The sequence below is a fragment of the Nothoprocta perdicaria genome, unplaced genomic scaffold, assembly GCF_003342845.1.
Source record: "Nothoprocta perdicaria isolate Ctin4 unplaced genomic scaffold, notPer1 scaffold_144, whole genome shotgun sequence".
Lineage (NCBI taxonomy): Eukaryota > Metazoa > Chordata > Aves > Tinamiformes > Tinamidae > Nothoprocta > Nothoprocta perdicaria.
Window position 1 is genome coordinate 797676 of NW_020454583.1, and position 12625 is coordinate 810300.

The 12625-nt window shown below is 40.5% G+C and overlaps 1 protein-coding gene across 2 annotated transcripts in view; it reads right to left on the reverse strand.

Moving 5' to 3' along the window:
- UXS1 (UDP-glucuronate decarboxylase 1) overlaps positions 1 to 12520 on the reverse strand; it is a 52846-nt gene extending 40326 nt beyond the window's left edge. For both annotated transcript variants that reach the window (XM_026034465.1, XM_026034464.1), the window contains exons 1-2: positions 12410 to 12520; positions 1329 to 1356 (exon numbers count right to left, since the gene is read on the reverse strand). In XM_026034465.1, the coding sequence (XP_025890250.1) occupies positions 1329 to 1356; positions 12410 to 12506 (125 nt within the window). In that variant the 5' untranslated portion in view covers positions 12507 to 12520. The remainder of the gene's footprint in view (positions 1 to 1328; positions 1357 to 12409) is intronic.
- Between the last annotated feature and the right edge of the window lie 105 nt (positions 12521 to 12625).

The following is a 12625-nucleotide window of genomic DNA, read 5'->3' on the forward strand; positions in this document are numbered from 1 at the left end:
GAGCATTTAGAAAACTCTTCAGATTATTAAAAGGTCTTCTCAGCAATGGTTCCTAGTATTATTTATTCATAAATCCTAGAATTTAAGGACTGGCACCTGACAGTTTAGTTTTCAAAAAAGCTTCTGTTCCTAGCAGAGGCGAACAAAAGATTTTCCTCAAATCCCCCTAAAATGCTTCTCAAATAAGGAAGCAACTAATGGCAAAATCTCTGAGCAAGGAGAGCTCCAACATATTGGAGCCCATCACCACCTGCCCTCCTCAAGCTCCTCTGAGGTTCTTGCCTTTCCTCTGAAAACGCTCAGCTGCTCATGCAACAGCTGCCACAGTTTCTTGGTCCCTAAACATGGCAACCCAAATGATGTCTCTGTCTGCAAACCGCAGTGGTTCAGCAGCTGCTTTGTTAACTGCTGATCACTCTTCTCAGCAAGTGTGGGAAACTCCGAGATGAGTTAACAGGATAGATAAGGCAGGAAGAGATTCCATATCCAGGAATAAGCTGACCTGGGTGAAGGAGAGTGCCCAGAAAATTCATCAATTTTTTCGCTTTGCCTCAGCCTTCCTCTACTCTGTGCCACTAAGCATGGCAGTAGAATAAACTCTTTTCTAGCAAAAGAAGAGGGAGGAGCCATTCGTGTTCTGTGCGCAAAGATTTTGGTGTAGGGAACAGACTGCCTCCATACTTTCCTCATCTCCTATATTAATCACTTCTTCCCCACAACCCTTCCCAGAGGACAACAGTTATACAAGCACCAATACACTGAAAACCTTTACAAGGTTTGCTTGGGTATGTTAGGCCTCCCTATTTCTAAGGGCCAAAATTCTGGGGAGCACACTGCCAGATTTCCTGCTTTTCAGCAGTTAAACCACTGGATTCTTTCCCAGTTAAACGTGGAGAAAAAAAGCCCTTATAAGCACAGCACTGTTTCTAGGCTCAGAGGTGTAATCAAGGGAGCAGCGGGGGACCCGCGCGCTGCTCATGGCTGTTTAAGCCTTTATTGTCACTGAGAGATGGTCAGGTCTGTGCTGCAGGAAGGCAGCCTCCAGGCCCATGGGTCCAGCTAGGCTAAACACGGCACCTGGAAACATCTCCCTGTTCAGGAGGTGCTAAAACGTGCGAGTTCCTGGGCCAGAGGTGCAGCACAGACACCTAAGACTTCCAAGACTGAACACCTTTCATCCAAAAAATGCTCTCAGCTGCCTTGTGAGCATCCCAATAACAGTATGAGCTGCTGTTGCTTTCTCCCTATGGAGTACATGATGATGAGAAAGATCATAGTTAACTTTATTTCAGTTAAATATATTAAATACCAAAAATAATATACAATACCTCATATTGACAAAGTTTCCCCATACAGCTGTAAAAGAAGAAGAGAGAGAGAGCAAATGTAAGGTCATATACAAAGTGTACATAAAGTCATTTCTTTTATTTTCATCAGAAGTAATTTAAAGCAGCATTAAATTTGATCTTTGACGATTATCTAAGTTACATGTATTTTTATATATGCTTATGTGGTTTATATATATAATATATATACATAAACCAAGTAATCAGAACAGTTCATAAATATGTTAGGATCTCCCATAAAATTACATGACACTACCAAGAAGGGGGAAAATAAAATCATTCAGTTAAAATAGATTAAAACATTCCAGGTTACACCTGGAATTATCTGAGCGAGCAAGTCTGCGGATGCATTTACCTGATCATTATTCCCACACAATCTTGCATAATACAAAACATACAAGAATCATCTCAAGCATAATTTGTCACAGCATGCAGATTAACCAAACCTGAGTTCTTAACTTGTTTATTGGGGATATCAGAAAAAAAAAAAAAAAAAAAAAAGAGGAAAAAAAAAAAGGAAAAACTGTGTAGACCTGAATCACAAGACCTCAAGACTGCAGAGGGACAAGGATAAAACAACTAGTTTTAGACTAAATGACTAAAAAAGACTATTTTCTAGTCAACTAGTTACTAGTTGAAATAGCTGAACCAGTGCAAAGAGGTGACACAACAATCCTGCATTGAAAGTTTAAAGCTCTCTTACTTCATATTGTAGCGCAAACTTAAAAGAGATTTTAATTCCAAATACCTCACTAAGCAAACACAACTCAGCTTTATACAGAAAATAGTCTTCAGGAAGATAAACCACAGTGCAGCAAACAAGTGTCAGCTGTTTTCCGAAAAGATTTATCTGCTTAATCTATTCTCTATTTAAAAAATATTCTTAAGCTATTCAGTTTTTAAAAGATTACACTATCAGAACACTGCTTTTCCTTTTAACTAGGAGACAGAATGTAGACTAAAGTGAAAAGATGAGAAGGCTCCAAGTCTAATGCAGGCTACACTGGAGAGCTGACAATTTCTGATCTTCGAGGTAAGTAGGGTTAACACAGAACAGTTATGTAAGGGACTCTTCAGCAATAAACAACACAGAAAATGCACTCAGAATATCTCCAGAAAATCATTCCATAACTGCTCTTTTAGAGACAAGGCTCAGCCTAAGCACACAAATTCCACTAGGTCTTAAGCAAAAGGGGTGGCCTATATACAGGTATTTGTATGCAGTTATTGTATTAATAAATATATGAAATAAAGCTTCTGAAGTGACCCCAGTTTCATAAGTTGTTTTTCAGCCCCCAAGCAGCAGCTATTTCAGTAGTTCAACAAATTAATATTTCACTTCATCTAGATTCAGGCTTTGCATATGTATTTTTAGGATTATTATTTAAGTATATGATGAGGCATCAGTGAAACCACAAAGCGATAAACACAGCAACAACCACAAGCACCTTCTGGATAACAGAATAACCAGAACTAGAGCAGTGTGGAGCACACAGGTGAGATTGCTGTAACGCTGCATCTGACCTAGACATTTGGGAATGGAAAAGTAACTGAACTTGTTAATGACGAACACTGCTGAGTAATTCAGAGAGCAACTCAGATTTGTGACAGGCTATCCAACAAAACGTGGGAGGATGCTAGATCAATGATGGTATCAGAAACCCTCTGTTGCCTTTGGGACAAAGGGAAAGCTTGTATTAGGAATAACTGATCAATAAAACTTTAATTAACACAAGACACCAAATTTTACATTTATTAGAAACACTAAATTCTCAGTGGGGAGGAGGGAAAGTGTTGAGCATTAGATTAAAGCTATCTACGGTCTAGCTACAATTTGRTAATTTTTACATTGATTATAAGTTTAACCAAAAAAATCCTCTTTTGATTAATTACGATCATTTAACTTAGAACTCTGGGTACAGAATTATCAAGACATACATTGAGATATACATTATTCAGATATACTGGTAATAGCTTGTTTTTCTGCATAACAGAAACCTGCACAAAAAGCTACCATATTGTTTATGTAGCAGGAGGAAACATTTGGGTTTAGTTGGTAAGGCAGGAATTGACTAAAAAAAAGAGTGTCCAGGTGCACCGGTCGGGCCCACTGTGAACTGCACTGCACACAAACAGCTTCCTAAAGAAAAAGATATTATTTGTGTGGTCAGTGTCCACAGCAAGGATGGGGAACTCAAAATGTTTGCTTCCAAAAACACTGTGCTACGCTTGGTATCACAGTTCCATAGCTGGTTACAGATAAGTAAAAGACTTTCCAGTTGAAGGGATGAAGGCTGAAGGGGTTAGAGGTACAGTTTTGTACTACAGTGCACATCACAGTTGTTAAATAAAGGCTAGAGCAGAGAAAGTTTGAACTAAGGAAATACCATCCTATTAGAACACTTGAGCCCAAATCCACAAGCRAAATGATGCAGAATTACAAGTCTAAATCCAAATCAAAAATCTTCAGAGGTGCCAAAAAACCCTTAGAAGCTACCAAAAGCTACAGGAATGTGAATGGTCAAAAACACTCCACATCAGCAATGTCGTGGATCAGGTCCTACACACAAACACAGCTTTCCAAAGCCTCACACTCCTAACAGACCTATTTCGAGCTAACACTAGCATCACCAAACACCCCACAAAATTTAAAAGCCAGTCTTTAAACAAAGAAAACCCTCCTACAATACTTCTAAGCCAAAAGGTATTCAAAGACAGAAGTCCTATACCCAATTCTCATGCCATAAGGATGCCCAATACACACTACGGGGAGAACTACACGGGAGAACTTYCTACCCATTTGAGCTGTGGCCCTGTCATCTACTGAAACTTTGTGAATGTGAAGAGAATTAATGACTAATGGCAGCAGTCAAAGGGCGGTCTGATTTTGTAACTAAACACTCATCTACAACAGAATGAAAACTGAAGTTCTGGTTACTCTTGGAAAGGACTATTTGTAGGCTTCATCCACTCACTAAAAAAGGTAATAATGCATTACGCTGCCATAAGGAAAGGGATCAGAACACCTGAATTGTTCTGAAATACATGAAAGCCGAATTTAATGACCTGTAAGAGAACCAAAGTAGGCTACATTTTTCTGTGCGATCAAAGATTTCCCCTCTTTTCTTTCTGCTTCTCTTCCATAAAAAATAGTGACAATATCTTTTTTGTTTTGGGGTAGAAATTTTGCAAGAATTAATTACAAGTATTGTGAAGATTAAAAACACAGCAGAGGCATTAATCACTGCCACAGGTAATAACACTTAAAGTGACAGTTTCCAAAGAAGAATGCCATGACTTGGAGAAAGTGCTAACTATACTTTCAGGAAAGAGGATATTTCCTTCTTAAAGCCTTAATCACAGTTTTGTTATCAGAGAAATTTAAATTTCTGCAATTAAACACCACTGCCTCCTGGTTTTCAGAAAACCCCAATCATCCTTCCTTTCTCCCACTCCTGAGAAATATTTTCCCAAGATTTTCTCCAAGACTTCTTGAAATTACACTCAAAACAGAACAGTCATATTCAGTAAAGATTGGTTTTCTTTCTATTGAACGAACTTGTATTGCTGAGAAGTTAAGCATTTGTTTTATTTTCCAAGAGAAAATTGCTTCTGAAATTAAGATGGACACAGCAGACTATAACAATCAGATTACATTCCCACAGTGCCAGGGAGCTTTCAAATGCTAGTTGTTCTTTGGATACTCTATTAAGGCAGGGGCTGGCCTGAATTAAAACAACAAAATATACTGTCACACACATAAGAATGGAGAAAAAACAAGTATACAAACAAAAGAACTCATCCAATTTGTTAAAACATATCCACTGTTGGATGGACATTTCTTTATCCATCATAGAGGTCTGGTTCTGACCAGCTGCACTTTATAGCAAGAAGTTATTCTTTTAGATCGTGATGTTTGTCTTTATGTCTCGGTTTCCTTTGAGTCTGTCATCTGCCGTATTACTTACTGCAAAGATGTTCATAAAACAGAGATTACTACCAGAGAACCTTACATGTAGGCACAACAGCCTGGGGAACCAGAAAAATAATGCTATTGGCATCCGACCCACAGAGGTGTGGGGGGGAAGAGATGACAAAATTTCAAAGGAATTTTTTATCCCAGCATGATCTCTCTTTCTCCAAGTTTGCTCAAATAACATTAAAACCAAGTCATGGTCTATCACAAGGCACATATCGTAACRAACAATCTCACATCTTCACTGAAGATATTGATTTCACTACCACATAAATTCTAAAACAGACATTTTAAAAGGCAAGACTGTGATGCCTGTGGAGATCCAACTGTACTGTGTGCAACAGCAGATATAATCTCTCTTAAACCTAGTTTTTTTCCCAATGGCTATGTTGTGTATCTTTTGAAAACATTTAGCTTTGAAACTTCTTTACAAAGTTTTGCTCAAATAATTTATCTGAAAATAGGCATTTTTCCCCTGTATTACCTTCCTTACATCTTGCAGGCCTCCAAACAGGAGGGCACAAAGCAATACTGGCTAGAAAGGGATTTTGCTATCAATGGAAACAGTGAACAGAAACAAATGAAAGTCTRGAGCAGAACCTTAACATCTGAATACTCCAAATGAATCATTACAGACAAGTTTCTCATTTCAGAGGGATGTAGAGACATTCARAAAGATTCTTTCTTCTTAAATCACACTATCACAGCCACTCAGCAGCATCACTCTCTAGATAAAAGTAAGCTTTTCCACTTCTGAGAAAAACTTGGCCAAATGGAAAAGTATGCAAGGGGATCTCATAAAAAGTTGATTTGCATTTCAGATGCACGAAAACAAGCATTTAATTCTTCTGCATATCTCAATTAGATACATAATAACATGATTATTTAGTGCATTTCAAACTGTATTTTATAGTCTGCAATCAAGAACAATAAAACCTTAACAGTATCCGAACTGTAATCCCAGTATTTTTTTTWAAATTTGCTTTAGAAAAGTATTATATTCATGAAAGTATACTGCAATAATATTGGATGCAGCAATCAAAAATTATTAACTGTAACTTTGTGTTACGGAATGGCCCCTTCCTGGGCGAAATTTAGGAATTCTGCATTCCTTCTGTATTCCATGGCAGTATCTTTATGAAACGCACCAGAACAGAACATTGAAYTGACAATTGAATTCCCTGATAAAAGCAGGTCAGATTTAAGGATAATCGTTCTATAAAACTGGAAACGCATTAAATAAATGCAATTATGGCACACTGTGTTTAAAATGGATGGTCGTTTTAAATATTTAYTTAAACATCAATAATGTTATGTAAGACAGATCACTAATTTTAAAGTGTGTATATATATAGACATACATATATATCTCAAAGAAACATCTATTGGTTGCTGTAAAACTCTACAATGTAGACTAAAGGAAGCAAAAGGATTTACATTAGTGGAGCATTTTGAGCTCATGRCCCAACCTCAGGTATCAATCAACATCAGTCACCCAGTCTTCTTGCACCTCCTAAGTAAACAGATCTGTATGGGCTGCTGGGCACAAACTTTCCAATTTTGAGTGAAGGAAAAAGGAAGCAGTAATACTCATCTCCAGCAACTGAAACATATACTCAGGTCTACACAAGCCATGCCATCCCCAGTCTATGCAGCATCCCTCATTTCTCAAATGCATTTCCAGTTTTTTCAAAGGTGTTTCCATTTTTAAAAGGCATTTCRAATTTTTAAGCATTATCTGTTTATTTTAGTTCTCAATTTTATTTTCTTGACACCGCAGAAGAGTTGGGGATATTMTTCTAGAAACTCAGAGGTGCACAGGACATGCTCAGGATGCCAATGATGCACCAGCACAAGTGCCAAACCTCAAAACCTGAGCAGTCCACTGAGGTGGCATGACTCAAATAAGGAGTGCCAGTCAAATGAGGAGTCATGACTCAGTGCATTTTCAACATTTTTAACAATTTGTTGACTGCTAAGGTTTTCTCGGTCACARTACAAACCCTCACAGTACACATTCAAGTCTGAAATGAAAATAAACTCACTTTTCCTAGCTACCTTTCACAGATCCCCTCAGGTACGTTCACACAGTAGTACCCACCTCTTTGTGACCTGGGGTCCAAGSAGAACTTAAAAACCACCAGTTCAAAAAAAACTCTACTTTGGTCAATCAGCCTTCAGACAAGAAAACAAACAGTAAAAAAATGAAAGGGTAAACATTTTGCCTTCCTGTAAGACATGGGTGGAAAGCAGATGAAAGCTCTAACAGCATTTGTTTTGGAGTGAAAAAAAAGAGACAGCACCTCTTTCTGCATTTGCCATCATATAGACAAACGCTAATCAGGGATACACTGTTAGATAAACTGTGAGGGTGAATTTGTCCAGAAAGAAAAAAAGAAAAATGTGATTAGCAACTAGCAAGCCACAGTTAAAGCCCATTTATTTCTGACAAATTCAGGAGGACTACTGGAGATCTAACAATTGTCCATGAGCTGCAGGCCCTGGCCAGTTGGAAGGCTGACAAGGAAGGGAACTAAGGCTGTAATCTGATTTACATAAACCCACACATGAAAGGCAGTGCTTCAGGACATGAAGCCAACAAGCAAATGTTTTTGGTTTGCTTTTTTTTTTTTGGTGGAGAATCCCTGGCATGCTGACACAAAAAGYAGCCAAGCATGATGTCACATCAGACCATTGCTACCTCTTCCTTGGCCAATTCTGCTAGCTAATTGTAAAGCCGCTGGAGAAGAAAGAATGGCTCTGCTATTCTCCAAAGCGGTGCTAAATAACTTGCAAACTGATAGCCTGAAGCAACAGCCAAGAGGGCCAAATCACAGCTACAGCCATTAAGAAAACTGAAAGTAAAGGTTTCTAGTTATCAAAAAATGCAAAAGTAGCATTTAATGTTCATCGTGAACAAATAAGAGAGATAAAAAATACAAGCAGCTGATGAGATTCAAATCTAGAATCTTACTGCCACTTTGATATTTTGAGGAGTATACTGCATTCAGGGAAACTAGTGGGGAAACTAACAATGCTAGAAGTCAAGCCACTAGACTCCAGATATACTTYACTTATTTGAGTATGTTTTAAAGTTGTATTAGTATCTGTGCCGTAATTTATTTTGTAAATGTAATGACGTCTTAATTCTAGATCTCATCACAGCATCCTCCCACTTTTTTTTTTTTTTTTTAAATACATCTTGGAGAAGGAACAAGAGTGTGACACACTTACAGAGAATTACTTTATCCACAAATGAACAAAAATAACTGTTCCACTTTACCAGAAATAAAGCTCTTTATTTTCATCAAGAACACGCAACTCTCTTGTTATACTAAAAGCAACTCCCCTGTTATACAAAGACATCAATAGATTATTTAAAGCAACGTAAAGATTAAAGCAAATCATGCAAATTGACAAGTCCTGGTCTTTAAATCTTGGCTATATTTTACAGATCTATTTCCAATAACTTAAATAAGGTCCTGATTCTACAGTCTTGCTGAAGCATCTTAATATGTCTATCTAAAGCTTGAAAAGTTTCTTTTGTAGAGTTGTAAATGTTCAAGGTACATTGACATAGCATCTTACAAACAAGTAAACATTTTTAAGTCTAAGACTGMATGTAAAGCAGCAGGTTGTGATGACACTAGATGTTTTCCAAAGCAAACTTAATTGGTTACTGCTTTACAGTCTAAATACATTTCTCTTCCTACAAATGACAGCAACAAAATTAAATCCACTTCACTTGTGCTTACAATCACCTCATGTTCTTATGCTGCGGTTTCACAACGGCTTCTAGATGATGCAAGCACCACCTGTGACTGAGGACTGCTTCCAGGCCACCTCCAAGTCCACAGCCCCTCCTTGGCACAGCACAGGCACTCCCATAGTGTCCCGTGTGGGGTCGAATCACAGAAGAGATCTAGCACAGGATTCTCTTCCTTTAAAAGGGCAAAGAAAATTCAACCTTTGGGCACGGCTTCCCGTTACACCTAATGCAGCAGAGTAGTGCAGTGTTCATAGACGGAGGCTGCACTGAGCCAAGCAATCTTAAGGCAGCTTCTCTTCCCTACACGCCCCATCCAATGAGTAATACTATACTGAATAATTCATATAGTTCACCAGCTATATGATCTCCAAATTCATCTCCAGGGTGATGGGGAACAAAAATCACCTCTTTTGCCGAAGACTAACTGATTAAATGAATGCAAACACATTCTTTGTTAAGCTGTTCAGTTTTGGAGGGGAACATCTGCATAAGGTAGAGCAGCTTTCGGSTCTCTGCTACAGAGAAGCGTTCCTTTTACATTCTCTATTCTTACAAACTGTGTAAAGCAGTTTGTTTCAAGTGGGAAGTTTTCATATATATATATATAAGTAATTTTATAAAAATGATGCATCAAATGCAACATAATTTAAACACAAATAGAAAGCAAGGACCCTTCTTGACAGAAGTTGTAGAACCTGAAAGCTGTGTGCTGACAACACTGCTCATCTGCAGCCCCAGTTGTTCATTTCCCCCTGCACTGTCTCCTCCGCTCAGCCAGGTCAGCTTTCTGAATGCTCACTTTGTGCCTTGGTTTTACAACCTAAAAAGGATCCTGGCACCTTTGTGGCAGCTGATTTTAATGGAGAGTAGCTCCTTTACCTACTGCACAGCACAGCCACCTATGTGCCTGGAAATCTGGCAGAGGGATGGACAGATGGTGCAGGGCTTCCGAAACCAGCCCAGTCAGCCATCATTTTGCACTGTGAAACCTGGAGAGTCACTCAATGATTCTTGAGAATACGGTAACAGAGCATCTTTTCATTGCCTTTAGTAAGCTCTTCCTCTAGTTGCTAAGTCTTGTAGTGAAGTTCTTTGGGCATATTGATATCAAGTCTACATTCAAAGGCAAAAGCTTTTATGAAACAAGACACTTTATGAAAAGGTTAAATGATCTAAACATTTTCCCAGGTCTAAGTTCACAAAATGGTACTAACAAAAAGTACTAACTCCTAGCTCAGAAGGAAAAAAAAAATAGTAATACTTTGCTAAGTATTTAATTCCTTGTAACATACTGTGCTCCAAATCTGATTCTCCATGTACTAACACTGAATGGAAATTCATGGAAGGGAGGTGTATATCCTGAAAACACTTAGTCAATTGGAAAGTACTTGAGAAAGAAAGAAAATAAAAAGTGCCAGCACATACACCTACATCAGCAGCTCAGTTTTCTCAAATTCTGTGCTATTTTAGTCTGGCATTATCTGACTGAAGAGCACAATGATGATTCAGTAATATTACAAGAAGTACCGTTTCAGGATAGGGGGATGGATTCACAACTGCTTCCATAGAAAATTTAACAAAAAACAGTTTTTCTGGAATCAGTTAGAGCTGAGCCATCTGCCAGCATGTAATACTATACTGAAGATACCAGAACTGTAACTGATGATGCCACTAAACAACTAGTCAAAAGACCTAAAAACACAGCTAGACATTAAAGATTTTATGTATTTTTTTATATGTATATATAGTTCTATCAGATATCAATCTACTCTCTTTTTAGGCTACTGTTTACCATATCGCACTGTAGTTCCTCTTTTCCTCCCATTTTTCTGAATCCCAAAGAAGTGCCAGAAACAGATGGTGAGAAGTCTTCTAGTGCTTAYAGCTCTGGCAACAGCAGTTCTTATGCCATTTTTCCCTCCCTTAAAGCTAATCTCTAWCCATAAGATTAGAAAGCAAACATCAACTACTGGCTACAGAGCCTAATCAATAACCAAGTCTCCACGGGCATGTCAATTGCCACTCTATTCTTGCATTTTCACAGCTTCCCGTTACAGCATTTGCAGTACTAACATTCCTTTTCTGCAAAATATAAAACCCTTTCAAAACTAAAAGATATGTTAAACACATCCCTGCTTTACCATGTTTGGAAGCTGAAGTCACCTGGACAAATCTAAGATAGCTGAGGAGTCACAGGTGACATTTAATTTCAACAGCAGCAATATCTAAATGAGGCCTTGCAAACACAGTAACATAAGGCTGTAAAGGGAATTCCTGTGTCATGTTCCTAGAATAGGAGACACCACTCTTTCAAAATCAATGCTGGAGAAGCACCTTCTTTTCCCTGCCAAACGCAAAGGGAAGGCCCTAAATAAACCCTGCATATGTACCCCCCAAAACCCGCTCACTTAAATGTCCTGAGCATCACAGGAGTTATGTGTCTTCAGCTACGCTGACAAACCTTCAATGACCCCTCTTGCACTTACTGCCTCCATAAAACCTGTTTGAATACACAGAGTAATCCAACACAAAATAAATGACAYAAAAATGCAAAAGAATGGACACAGACAAGAAAGGGGTGAAGGCTGACAACGTTTTAAGTCTGAGACTCTCCCTATTTGATTCACGTCTAAGAAGTCCCGTCACAAACATCCTTGTCAATGGTTATTTTAAGACGYGGCCAAACTCCTTTTAGGCCTGCCCTGTCCTCAGGATCTTAGATTCCAAGTACGTGCTCAGTAAACTAAAAAGTTTTCCCCACGGGAAATCAGAAAGCTCTACAAAAACAAGACACCAGACCGGTGCTGAAACACTTCCTTTCAGTCATTACCTCACACAGCTACCACGTTAAGACCCACGCAGACCAAGCGAGGTCGGAGGAGCGGCTGCGTCAACAGCCCTTGGGCCGGGTCTCCCTCCCGGCGCTGCCCGAGCCCCTTGGCGGCTCGCACCGCACCGCACCSCGGCAAGGGCAAGCGCAGCGGGCCCGGCACGGCGCTGCCAGAGGCCGCATCGCGCCCTGCCCCTTCGCTCCGCCGCCTTCCCCTCCGCGCGGCCCGCGCCTCCCAGCCCGGCCACGTCTGGCCGCCGCGCCGGCCCCAACGGTCGCCCCAACCGCCACTTCCCCTCTCCCAGGGGAGGGGGGCGGCGCTGCGGAGCCCCCGCGGCTCTTGAGAAAGTTTCAGCGGGGCTGCCAGGGAAGCGGGGCCGCCCTCCCCGCCGAGCCCCTCCGCTGCCCGCGGAGCGGAGCCAGGAGCCGCCTCGCGCACAGAGCGGGGAGCGGACGGCGCCGCCGGCCCCGCTCGCTCGCTCACTCACAGGCGACATAGGCGACGAAGGCGAGCCCCACGAGCAGCTTCATCCTCCTGCGGTTGATGGCRGTGAGCAGGCGCAGCAGCGGGCCCTTGCTCACCATGCCCGGCGGGAGCGGCACGCGCAGCGCCCGCCGCCTGCACAGCCGCGCGCGGCCACCCGCGACACGCCACACGGCGCGACACTGCGCGGCCCCCCCGCCCGGCAACCGCCCGCGCACGC